Consider the following 13505-nt stretch of genomic DNA (forward strand, 5'->3'; position numbering starts at 1 on the left):
TCTTGATCTCATCCGTCGATTTATTAACTTAAAATATTATTATTTTATTAGTTAGGGTTTTTGCTTCATTTTTTAATTTTTTATTATTTTATTATTTTTATTCATTTTTTTAATTTTTTAATTCATTTTAAGATGGATCATCAAACTAAGCCGTTGGAAACATCACCTAGGACCTAGGACCTAGGACTCATGAGGGGATTTACAACATTTCTCGACCCTCAGGACACATTACATCATGACTTTTACAAAATTACATCTTAAGGGACAAACCCATTTAATACAAACCCTCACAAAACACCCAGCTCTGCGACACAACGATAATCTAGCAGATCGACACACTAGGATTCTCCTAAGGTTCTAATGACAAAATCAATCCCGGCTTTGGGGTCAGGTTTGAAGGAAAACTCTGCCGATCCGTGGATCGGTGAGACAAAAAACCTTCCGGGACGTAGATTATCATCAGAAAGTTAGGTCCACCTAGGCAAATTACATACATGACTCATGTCTGCTAAGATTATTTACAATTAATACATGCAGACTGGGTTTACAATCAAAAATATCAAGCTGCTGATGATGGAAGGATGGCACGGACATGCTGATCAGGTGCTGCTTCTTTCTGTCAAGAAAAACGGGGTGCACTGCATGGGTAGTTGACCAGTAGGGGTCAACATCTGGCTCTACTTGGGGACACGTTGCTGCTTGCAGGAATGTGAGAATCCAGAATCTGCATCCATACAACACAAAAATAAGTAGCGTCCATCCCAAAAAAAATCAGCATATTCATTAAGCACAGGAAAGACAAAAGCTCTTCATTTATTAACTATCTAAGGCAAAAAATAAAAATGCGGAAAAACAAGGAGTAGAGTTAGGAATACGATACAAAGGATGCCCTGGGGCATCAGATGTGTTCAATATAGTGCATACTGAGCATTTGCCTGCTTTCAGGCAAATCTGTCGGCTGCTTGTCGGATGTACCATGTCCCATTTTGCATATGGTAGGACTCCTTCCTATCCGAAAATCAAGCTGCTCACGGCCGTCTGATGCATCAAATCTTCGTCTAATCTTCTTCCTCTTGCGCTTCTTCTTTCTGGCAGGATGAATTATTGATGATCTGGAACTTTCTGTTTCAAAACTATCAGATGAAGTATGCATGATATGTCTTTCTTTAGCCCGCATCTGATCTTTATCATTCTTAAGTCTGTCCGGATCACCTTCAATTAACCATCTTTCAATCGAATCAACAACCTCCTCATAATAAGATGGATCTTGTTGCAGCACATGAGAAGGCTCCTGATCTATTGATGTCACCTGGTTTCTTTCATCTTCCAATTGCTGAAACCTTTGAACCTCTATTCTAAATGCATCTATCTGACTAGAGTGTTCAACCTTTACAACACTAATTTGTCTGGCATGGTGCTCTTGCATGTCTTTTATTACTTTATCATTCACTTCCTTTATGTCCATCAAGCAATGCTGCATAAAATCTATTTCTTCTTTATGATTTGCTTGTATGTCAGCCACTTGATTATTATGATTGAAAGTCATGATGGTCATTTCCTCATCCATGGTTAAAAGCTTATTTTGTATAGAGTCAATTTCCCTATCATGATCAGTTTTCATGGTCACCATATTTTCCTCTAAGACTGACATCTTGCTATGCATGATTCTAATTTCTGTTTCATAATTAGTTTTTATGGCCTCAATTTCCTTAGCATGCTGATTTTGTGTGACCTCCAACTCCCTATTACGTTTTTCTAGGTGGGTGCATAAAGTTTTGACATCATTGATAAGACTAGTTTGATTGCTTTCCATATTTCTTACCAGCATCATTAGATCTTGTATAATTTGCTTTTGTTCTTCCCTTTCACTATTATTTGTCCCTGATTTTCCACTATGATGCTCTGCAATATTTCCGGTTGATGACACATTCTGATCTTGAAATCTAGTTGAATTACTTTCTTTCTGATCAACAATTTTAGAAGGCAATCTGTTTGGATAACCATATCTATCTTTAAAAGCATCAACAATGTCTTCTAAAGAAGTGAAAGAATCCTTAGGAAAACTGTTAAACCAATTTAAAGCATCATCTTCTAAAGTAAGGACAAATAAACGCATTTTGATATCTTCATGATTAAACTGAGGGGATCTGCAATATATGATCATGATGCGATCAAACAAGCCTAGATGCCTTCTAACAGCGATTGGATCACCACCTGAAAAAATAGGTAATTTAGGAGTGGCCTCCTCCGGAAGATCATGGAGACGGTGAGTAAAACGACATGGTTTAAATGAATAATCCATGATGAACAATAAGGGATCAGATGGATGATAGAACTAGCTCTTTGCTCAAGAAAATCAAAAGGTGAAAGAAGTGGAGTCGCCACTTGAACAATAAAACTGATTCTAAGATCCAAGAAGAAACCACAAGCAGATACGAGGAAAGATTCTTGTCTGGGAAAAATGAGAAAAGTGGAGTCGCCACCGAAACAAGAAACAAAACCGAAGAGATGCTGCTGATATATGATGAAAAGGTGCCAGAATATTGAATCTGCCAGCTCAAATGAGAGGTGAGAAGATGAGAAGCTGAATGTCGATGAAACCCCAAGAACAGAAAAACTCTGTCCCCGGCAACGGCGCCAAAAAATGTTGTCGCGCAGATTGACACGACAACGCTCAGACCGGGGGCTGTCACTCTGATCCCCGATCCCTCCGTTTAAGCCTGTCTCCCGCGGCTAAGGGGGGTAGACCCTGTGAGATAATGAAGACCAACTGCCTAACAGTTGGTTGGGAGACACGAGATACGATATAAAAGCACTTGAAAGATTTAATTAATTGAGCAGACCAGTGCCTTAAGAGACTGATGTAGAGACGATTACTTTTTAAATGATATAGAAACATGGACCATGAACAGCAACCATCTATCATCAGCTAAATCACGATACTCTTAAAACGACCAAAACGATATCCAGCAACTGAAAACTTTAAAAGATAAATGCTTTAAACCACCACGAAAATTCTAAACCATTAACCAGATATCAATTCGTATCTCGACTCAGAATATTCAGCATGAAAGATATAGCATGATAATAACTGAATATCGCAAAAATAATTTTCCACAAAATTTTTTTATTTTTTTCAAAGTTTTTTAAATCTTTTTCAATTTTTTTTTTTTTTAAGATTTAAAATAAAATAAAAAATCTAACCATTAAAAAACAAAAAAATATAAAATTAAAATATGTACAAATCTAATTTAAAACATTATAAATCTAAATTCTAAAAAAAATAAAACTAACACATAAATCAAATCTAAATAAACAAAATAAAGTCTAATTAAAACAACACCTAAAACATATACATTTTTATTTTTTATTTTTATTTTTTTTTAAATTACAATTAAAAGAAATGAAACTATTCTAAAGGAATTAAAATCTAAAAAAATGAAATACGTAACTATAAAAAAAAAACTATGACAAAACTAAAAAAAATTGAATTGAAATTAAAGCTACAATCTAAGCTATGCCTAACAAAATCAAAATCAAATGAAACGTAACTACATTCAAACCCTAAACATAAACTAAGCCATGAATCACGCATATGTATATCGAAAAACCAAAGCGTTACATCTGACCAAAACTACGCTAAACCAAAAAAACGAATCACGATTTGCAGGTTATCAACTGCGTTAAAATGGAAACAAGGTTGGGCGTAACCAAGCAGAGCGAGATCAACTTAAAGACTGGAGATTACCTGCGATATAACACATGCAACCAGCGAGGAGCTACGTCTGAAAACCCTATGCTAACATGGACGAAAATAAAAAACGAATACGCAGTGATATATGTGACCAAAGACTGAAGTCGTTTTGCCTGGGCATTATGATACCTCTCAGCAGAAATCAAAGAAACGATACATATTTGTTACCTGAGGCGCGAGTTGAACGATTAGATTGTTTACCTGAAGAACTTCTGTTAACAGACTTCAGTTGGATTCGGATTTTGCAGAGAACCCTAGCCGTCAACTGAGAGTCGTATTTCTAATGCTGTCTGACAGGAACAAAACGCATTACCAGTCATACGTTTTCATTCAAGAATAAACACGCATTACCTGTGGGGAGCCATTTCTCGTTGCAAAAGGCGGTGAATGCAAATGCTTTGATACCCGTGTGTTTTGATGGTGGACTTGGAACGCTGTCTCATTTCCCTAATGTTTCAACGCTTTTTCTTTTGGATTTGATAGCAGCAGATAGGGTCACGGCTTTCTATTTGCCAGCAAAGGAATTTGACGGCGGTATTGAGATTTATACTGAAACTGTTTGTCGGCTGCCTGAGATACATTGCTTTCTCCACTTCGCCCTTGTCGACAGCATAATAACCTCTCGCTGCACACTGGCTCAGCTCAAGGTATTTCGATTTGTCTTGAATTTGCTGGCTGAGCAGCTTATGCGTTTGCAGGTGCTTGGGGCTGAGAAGATTGACGATGGTCTTGCAAAGACAAAACCCTATACCTGCAAAAGAAAAACAAAACCCTGATGAAGTATGCCAGAAAATAAGCTAAAAACCCTAATGAAAACTGAACCAAAATATGAAACCCCACAACAGAAAAAAAAAAATGAAATGACCCCCTAAGACCCTATATAAAGGAAATGATCCCAACGGCTAGTTTTGGGTGATCCATGTAGAACTGATCTCGACCGTTGATGAGGATCAAGACATCTCTTGATCTCATCCGTCGATTTATTAACTTAAAATATTATTATTTTATTAGTTAGGGTTTTTGCTTCATTTTTTAATTTTTTATTATTTTATTATTTTTATTCATTTTTTTAATTTTTTAATTTATTTTAAGATGGATCATCAAACTAAGCCGTTGGAAACATCACCTAGGACCTAGGACCTAGGACTCATGAGGGGATTTACAACATTTCTCGACCCTCAGGACACATTACATCATGACTTTTACAAAATTACATCTTAAGGGACAAACCCATTTAATACAGACCCTCACAAAACACCCAGCTCTGCGACACAACGATAATCTAGCAGATCGACACACTAGGATTCTCCTAAGGTTCTAATGACAAAATCAATCCCGGCTTTGGGGTCAGGTTTGAAGGAAAACTCTGCCGATCCGTGGATCGGTGAGACAAAAAACCTTCCGGGACGTAGATTATCATCAGAAAGTTAGGTCCACCTAGGCAAATTACATACATGACTCATGTCTGCTAAGATTATTTACAATTAATACATGCAGACTGGGTTTACAATCAAAAATATCAAGCTGCTGATGATGGAAGGATGGCACGGACATGCTGATCAGGTGCTGCTTCTTTCTGTCAAGAAAAACGGGGTGCACTGCATGGGTAGTTGACCAGTAGGGGTCAACAAGAACAATAATAAATTTTGTTGTAGCTTGCCCTAAAGGAGCCATGTTCCTAAAATCCATTGATGCATCTACAAATGTAAAAGATGCACATTTGATTTTTACATTGTTGGTTGATGTGGTGGAGGAAGTTGGGGTTACAAATGTTGTCCAAGTAATCACAGACAATGCAACAAATTATGTGGCAGTTGGAAGGTTTCTTTGTGCCAAATATCCCACCATTTTTTGGACTCCATGCGCTGCCCATTGCATAGACTTGATGCTAGAGGACATTGGGAAGTTGGAGTGGGTGCAAGATGTTGTGCAAGAATGCAAGCAAATTACCAAGTATATTTATAATCATGCTTGGGTGTTGAACCTTATGAGGGAATTCACACAGGGTGAGCTTAGTCGCCCAACTGTCACATGGTTTGCTACAAACTTTCTTTCCCTCCAAATCCTTTTGTATGAGTACCTAGCTTTGAAAAGAATGTTTTGTAGCCAACAATGGGTATTTTGGAAAGATAACACAAAACCATAAGCATTGTCTGTGAAAGCATCTATCTTTGGTGATAGTTTGTAGGAGAAAGTCATTGAGATTGTCAGCTTCACTAAGCCCCTTGTAAAAGTCTTGAGATTGATGGATGGAGAGAAACCTGCAATGGGATATATTTATAAGGGCATGGATAGGGCCAAAGAGGCCATCAAGACTTTTTTTAAGGCAAATGAATCTAAATATCTCCCTATATGGCAAATTATTGATTCTAGGTGGGACAGACAACTACATTCACCATTGCATGTAGCAGGGGTATATCTCAATCCGAGCTTATTCTATAATGTGGGGTCTAACATTCAAAGAGATCCCTAGGTGATGAGAGGTGTCATGATATGCATTGAGAAGATGTTTCTAAATCAAGATATTCAGGAAAAAATCAACATACAATGAGATATGTACAAGGAAGCATTTGGCATGTTTGGATTCAGATCAAGCCAACGTCTCAAGGAAAAGAAAATGCCTTGTAAGTGCAAATTGTTAGAACTTAGCTTGTATTTTTGCTAGTTCTCTTTTATATATTTGGCATTGCAAACTGATAATACTTGTTGTTCTTTTTTTACAGCTCATTGGTGGATAGATTGTGGCATTGAGGCACTACAATTACAAGAATTCGTCATCAGAGTTTTGAGTCAACCCTGTAGTGCTTCTTCTTGTGAGCGCAATTGGTCATTATTTGAGCACATCCACAAAAAAAAGAGAAACAGGTTGGAGCATGAGAGGTTGGAGAAGTTGGTTTTCATCCTACTACAACCTGCGAATGCTCACAAAACAAATGCAACCAAAGCATACAAATCCAATTTTATTGGATACTATTGATTTAGAGTCTGATTGGGTTGTGGAGGAGGAGTCCCCTGATTTGAGTTGGCTTGATGAAGAGACTGAGAATCTCTCTAGTTTTCCATCTCAAATGGAGACTCCAAATACACCTGCCTCACTGTTGCTTCAACCTTCTGATGTTAGCACTAGCTCCACGAGGGCTTATTGTAGGCGTAGCCATCCATGAGTGATGAGAATCAAGATTGTTATGAACTTATGAGGCAATCATTTATCATTTATGACATATGTAATTGAATTTTGAACTTGCTGACATTTTTTATTTTAATTATGGAATCATGAGTCCTTTTCTTATTCAGTATCTAAATGTTTTGCTTACAAAAATCGAATGTGTTATGTTGTACTTTTATAGATATGAGACGATGTTTTTATTCGGGTTTGGAGGAGAACAAAAGGGCAGGGCTGCCGGAGGGACAGGAAGTGAGTAGGAGTAAGAAAGGGTCAAAAGTGGGTTCCACACCTTCAGTTGAGACAGCAAGTTGTCATACCTATTATTCTCGTCCATCGAAGCAGAGAAATCTTTCTTTTAGTTAGGAGGAGCAAGCACTCCCTTCCGGGAGGCGGAGAAGGGCAATTCGTAGTTCATCGAGCATTTTGAAGTAGCTTACCCTTAAATAAGAATAGGGCGGTTCTTGCTCCCCGATTCAGATAAGGCTTGTAGCGGAGCCGATTCTATTGCATATATTGTGGTTTTTATAACTTATAAGGATTGGAATTGTTTTAATGTTTTTTTGTATTTTGACAAGTCTTATATGAGTCTTATAAGGGTTGTTTCTGAGTTTTATACGAGTCAATGAGTCAATGCCATGGCGAGTCTTATACGAGTACGAGTCGTGCAACATTGATCCTAAGTCAATTACGTGGACATGGATAAGGAGGATGGTGGTATGGATAAGCATCTTGGACAAATGTTCTTGAATCATGTATTGTGATGGATTAGGATGAAGATCCTAAGTCAAGTACATTTCCTTGAGGGAAATTTTGCAGTGGACAAACATTTCCTTGAGGGAAATGGTCCGGTGAAGGACATACTCCGGGTATCCTAGGTGGAGTATGTACCTCAGAGAGGCGGTGTGGTGCCCCATGGAATGCATCCTAGCATCGTGCTCTGATCTTGTGGAGAGATAGTGTACCTGTCAAGGCCTTGGTAATATGACAATGTTGGCTATGATGATACTATCATTATTGATGCTTATCAATCCAGATCCCTTCTTATGAGAATATTTCAACATGAGATAGACCTGTTGAGTCATTATGAATACCACCCTAGTTAAGGAGTGTTGGAAAATGTAACTAGGTTCAGTCTTCATAATTGACATTGTATTTGTATCGATATATATTTTGTAAAAAGCAAAAGAAAAGAGAAAGAAAAATTATTATTATTATTCTAGACAAGGCATGCATTTCATTCCCCTAGGTTTGTCTAGTCAAAAGAAAAAATATTCTGAGTCATAGTCCCATTTGGACTATTTAAAAAGAAGAGGAAACATTTTATTTTTTAAATTGAAAGAGTCAAATATGTGCCTAAAAGACCAGGTGATCCCTTTAGATGATCAAGTCGGCCCAGTGTTTTAAGATTCGGCCGGCTCGGAACCGACTCGACCGAGTTGGTCAGAGTCAAGGCCTCACCGGGTTGACTCGGCTTGTGAACTGGTTCAGTCGGCCGGGTTATTACCGAGCCGGTCGGCTCAGTAATAACCCAGCCGACCGAACCGGTTCACAGGGCGAGTCGACCTCTTCACATAGTCTCTCTCATCCAGTGAAAAATACAGCCTCCTTTTAGCTTATATTGTACAGGGAATTTAATGCAAGGAACAATCAACACTTCGGAACTCTGACATATATTTCTCCACTAGAATTAGAACTCCTGTAGCAGGCTTTTCTACCCTAGACAACTCACTGAAGCCTCCTGAAAATCACGTTGTAGCATGCTCAAACTGGCCCGAGCATTGTGTTGCTGAGGTGCGAGATTCTCGGCCTCTTGTTGGCTAACTGTTGGGTGAGAAAAGTGATGCCTATACACTGCCTATATCTCAGAAAACAATTCGACCTGGGTGCTTAAGTTTATAAAACTGCGCCTTAAGATTCAATCCTCCTCCAAAGCTTAAGCTCAATCTCTTGAGATTCGACCCAATGTTAAACTCTCTCTTGTTCTCTTTGGTCCAGAGGTTGATCCAGATGATCTTGACTCCTCTAGCAGTAGCCAGTAGTACTGGTCACAATTTACTTTTGTTGTAGAGGCCATTTCTAGCTTCTTTGGTTATGTGTTTTTGTTTTGATCTCTATATCATCATCATGTATGTATTGGACAATGCACTGGGTGCCATTTTGATACAATGGATATATACATGAGCCTAGTTTGATCATATGTTGTCTTCTATCTATATTCTAATGCTGTGTGTTTAGAAACATGAATGAAAATCTTTAAAATTATGTTTTTTTATAAAAAAAATAAATATTAAATGTATTTTTTACAATGAACGAGTCATTGAAATTGAGTCGGCCAAGTCGATACCGACTCGGAGTCGGAGTCGGAGCCGACCCTCGGTCGAGTCGGAGTTTTAAAACATTGAGTCGGCCTACCCAAAGGATGCAACTTTTTGGCACACAAACTACTATATGTTGGCTAGCACGTTCCATTTTGGACAAGACTTTCTGCGATTCTGTGTCAAGACAAGCAAGTTTACTGAGGCTAGATGCGAGTTTAACCTGTGGTATAATGCAAACTTCTTGTGGAAAGGGATGTGAATTTCTCTAGGGCTATTGAAGAAGGAAGAAGCTGTATGAAGACAAGATTTCTGAGTTGTTGATTCTTTGATGAATATAATTATGACATCTAGTAGACAGAATGGAGGGTTGACTTGGTGCTTGTGGGACATTGGATTCTGGTCTTGGGTCTTGCTCTTTTCACTTTGATTTGATTATATAAGAAGAGATTTTCTGGGTTTTCCCCTTGGAGGGGTTTTGGCCCAGCTTGGAGCCTATATTTTGTGTTTTCTATGTTCTTGTGATCTTCATGTTTTACGTTTGGTTATTGCTTGATGAAGAAGAGAAACATAATAAGATAATGCCAGCAGATTCACAAGTAATTATCTAAGAAAAGGAGAAATCTAATTTAACGTACAAACCTCCCATTTCTCCAACGTCAAGGACTAATGGTCAGCAGGGAATATTGGATGTACGAGCAAATCCTAGGGGTGAGTATGTTCTCTACCATACAGTACACAGGTTTTGCATCTTTGCAAGAGTTTCCATCCCCTTCATATTGTGATGATATCATTCTTATGGGTCCTAAAACTCGCGAAAAGTAAATGTCTTGAAATAACTTGCTAGAATTTCTGCAATAATGTATTGTCGATATGAATTATTATGCATACTCATTTTTTTACTTTGTATAAATACGTTTTGTCATTTTGATTTGCCATTTCTTTAAGATTGTTCACATTAAATAGTAGGTCTATAACATTTTTCAGCTGCATACTCCACTCTACTTACCTTGCATGTTCCTTCTGGAGTGCGAATAATTACAGTAGACATTCTGTGAATAATATTTGTTTTATAGGTAGAAGCTATCTGTGGTGTAGCAATGAATGCCGTTATATTGTTGACAATTTGATATTCTTTATTGCTTTTTACAAATTATTTTGTTTCTGCCTCAGTACCATGGCTTGTAGCTGCAAATCCAGTGAACTATGGTCGACCATGTGAGCTATCATGTGTGGAGGCATTAGCTGCAGCATTGTTGATATGGTATGAAGGATGCTTACTTGATCCCCTCCTTTGTTTACTTGATTCCTTCGAATTGAAATTGAAAGGTTTTTGATATCCCCAAGTTCCCAGAAGTGGTCAATTGGACTGAAATGTATGTTAGCATATGGGGTACAATCAGTGTGGAATTTCCAAATGTGTCTCCAAAAGTTAATAAATATAAGGTGTATATTACTATGTATTATTGTACGAAATTATAAAAGATAAATATAAAAGTAGACTAAAGTATATTAATGTGTGTAAAAATAACTACAAATAACTACATGCGTTGTCATGGACTAAGCCCAGCTATGTAGGCCTAGGAATGGACATATTCTGCTCTTGTTAGGAGCAGCATTAGGACTGTGTGTGCACATGTAAGTTTGAAGTATAGACATAACATAAAAGGTGGAAAAATACATACATGCATTTATAATATAAAATAAGTGTCTAAGGAGGAGAGAGTATATAGTCAGCATGCATAGATTTTGAAACGTTTTACTATTAACATTCATATGTGCAATAATTATTAATAAATGCATTATGCAAGCCTGTTTTCTCTCCTGATACCCCATGAAGATATTAAACTGGTAACTTCTCTCTCAATTTTTAGTTTGATGGATTTAAACTTTGTTAAGATGTCGTTCTGGTTCTGGTACATTAATTTGAAGTATACATGATACTATCTAATTTGTGTTGACCATGCCATAGTAGTCAATATGAAGTTATCCGAACTCATTCAGATTATATCTTGACAAAATTATGAGCTATTTAAAGTGCTCTATGGCTGATCGATATCACCCTACCCAAGGATATCTTGATCTATATTTTTATTTTTTTCAAGTTCATACGACATTGGGATCACTTAACACATATTACGTATTGAGAATAAGACAAGATAAATTTATTAATTTCTTATTACCACCAAAAGTAGGCTAATTTACTAAAATAATACATCCAGTATAAATATGAAATGGGAGTGCCCAAACAGCCCCTACAACTACACTATCAATAACAAGTAAAGAACTAAGAACATAACTGAATGAAATAAATAGACACACTAAATGCTTCCTATTGTTGCAACTTGCAAGAAGTGTACACTTAAGGCGCAATGCTTAGGGCGGGGGTTGTCACTCTGATCCCTGCCCACTCCATTTAATCTGTCTCCTAAAAGCAGGCTAGGGGGGTAGTCCCTATTGAAATATGTAACTAGCTTCAGTCTTCATAATGACATATGTAATCATGATTTTACGTATTTAATGGAAAGAGAAAAATAAATTTATTATTGTTGTTCTTGAGGCTTGAGTTTCATGCTCAAGAGAAATTTATTTTTAGGTCAAGCACCCATTGAGTGATTCTAGGGCTTTTTATTTAGTCTACAAGCCAATTGAGTCAGTATCATGTATTGAAGACTCATTTGGGCATGTTACATATTGTAAAATGAATTTATTTGAGTCAAAATAGAGTCAAAAGACCCTCCAAGACCTCTTCATAATGCAAAGATTAAGTCAGCGTAAAGGTAGCAATTCGTACCCCTCAGAAGCCTATAAATAAGAAGGAACTCAACCTCATTTGGAGACTCATTCAAGCAAGTTCGATATTCTCAAAATAGAAGCTGGAAAAGGACGAAAAAGAAGGAGAAGAACTAGATCGAAGTTTTTGGGCCTTTTTCTTTCTCTCGTGTTAGGGTTTCTACATTTACTAGGTAAAAGAATTTGTTGGGTAGAAGAATTTGTTGGACAAAAGAATTTGCTAGGCAGGCTAAAGTTGCAGAAGAGTTTGCTGGGTAGCTCAAAGTTGCAAAAGAGTTTGCTGTGCAGGTCGAAGTGGCAGAAGAATTTGCTAGGCAGGTCGAAATTCCGGAAAAATCTTTTGGGTAAGTTGAAATTGCAGAAGTCGTTGGAAGCAAGGTTTGACTTGGTCTTGGTCAAGGGTCATAGGTCTTGGAATTTGTCAATTGAAGTTCTATAAGAAGAGAAGAATTCTTGTGGGTTTTCCTCTCAGTTGGAGAGGTTTTGGCCCTAGATGATCGCCTACACCTTGTGTCCTATTGGCTCATTGACTTTATTGTTTGGTCGTTGTTTGATGATAAAGAACACTATAATAATCAAGTAAAAGAAGAAGCTAATAAATTTCGGTAAAATTACATCACAAGCAATTATCAAAATAAGAGAAATCACCTAATCTAGCTGCCCCTAGATTTATCAACATGGAATCAAAGCTAAGGTGACAAGACAAGGAAAGGCAACTTAAAGAAGGACACTCAAGGGCTGAAGCACTAGAAAAGCATTTAAGAAGCATCAAGAAGTTCGATCAAGAGAGAAAAAGAAGCCTTATACTTAGCGCTGAAAGAAGAAGGAGAAGCTAAGCATCTTAAATTCGTTTTTGGGCTATATTCCTCCACAGGTGCAAAGATTAGGGCATCATCTTGCAACAATAAATTCTGAAGTATAAGTTTACTCCAAGAGAGCCAAAGTTTTGGGTAAAAAGAAGTCTCCCTTGCAAGCCGAATTAATAAGAAGAAGATTCCATCTCAAGCAAAGAGGAAAGGAGACAAATCCATCCATCTTCTAGTCATACTTATGATCTACGATTTCTGCAGCAACAGAAGCCGAAATTGCAGTCCTGCAACAACAAGCCAAAATTCCGAAGAAGGGCTGAAATTTGAAGTTGTAAGTTTGACCACGTGTTGACTAAGAAGACCTCAAAACCCTAGCTCCTCCATAGAAGAACTACACATTGAAGCATCTCAAAGTCTTTTCATACTAGAGAGATAGGAAGAAGCATTGTCATCATCATATAAGAATGATGGTGATCTCCCTCTCTTTTGAGTCAAGGATCACTTTTGAAAGAAGAAATCTTCATCAAGAAGACATCTTCCACTATCAATATCATCATCAAAATCAAGAAGGCAGCAGGTTGAAGATATTGTCATCAAGGAGTATCTTCACAAGTAAGTATCTTTATGTCTACATTTGAATCTATCAAAATGTCTTTTTGCAAGGAAAG

The 13505-nt window shown here is 37.4% G+C and overlaps 1 protein-coding gene across 6 annotated transcripts in view; it reads left to right on the plus strand.

The window, feature by feature from the left end:
* LOC149163932 (uncharacterized) overlaps positions 1–13505 on the plus strand; it is a 416091-nt gene that overhangs the window by 337775 nt on the left and 64811 nt on the right. For all 6 annotated transcript variants that reach the window (XM_089431903.1, XM_089431905.1, XM_089431904.1 and 3 more), the window contains exon 8: positions 10409–10499. In XM_089431903.1, coding sequence (XP_089288029.1) covers positions 10409–10499 — 91 coding nt within the window. The remainder of the gene's footprint in view (positions 1–10408; positions 10500–13505) is intronic.

This window comes from Pinus tabuliformis, chromosome 5_1, assembly GCF_031772625.1.
Source record: "Pinus tabuliformis cultivar Carrire ecotype Pingquan chromosome 5_1, CPIR1, whole genome shotgun sequence".
Classification (NCBI taxonomy): Eukaryota; Viridiplantae; Streptophyta; class Pinopsida; order Pinales; family Pinaceae; genus Pinus; species Pinus tabuliformis.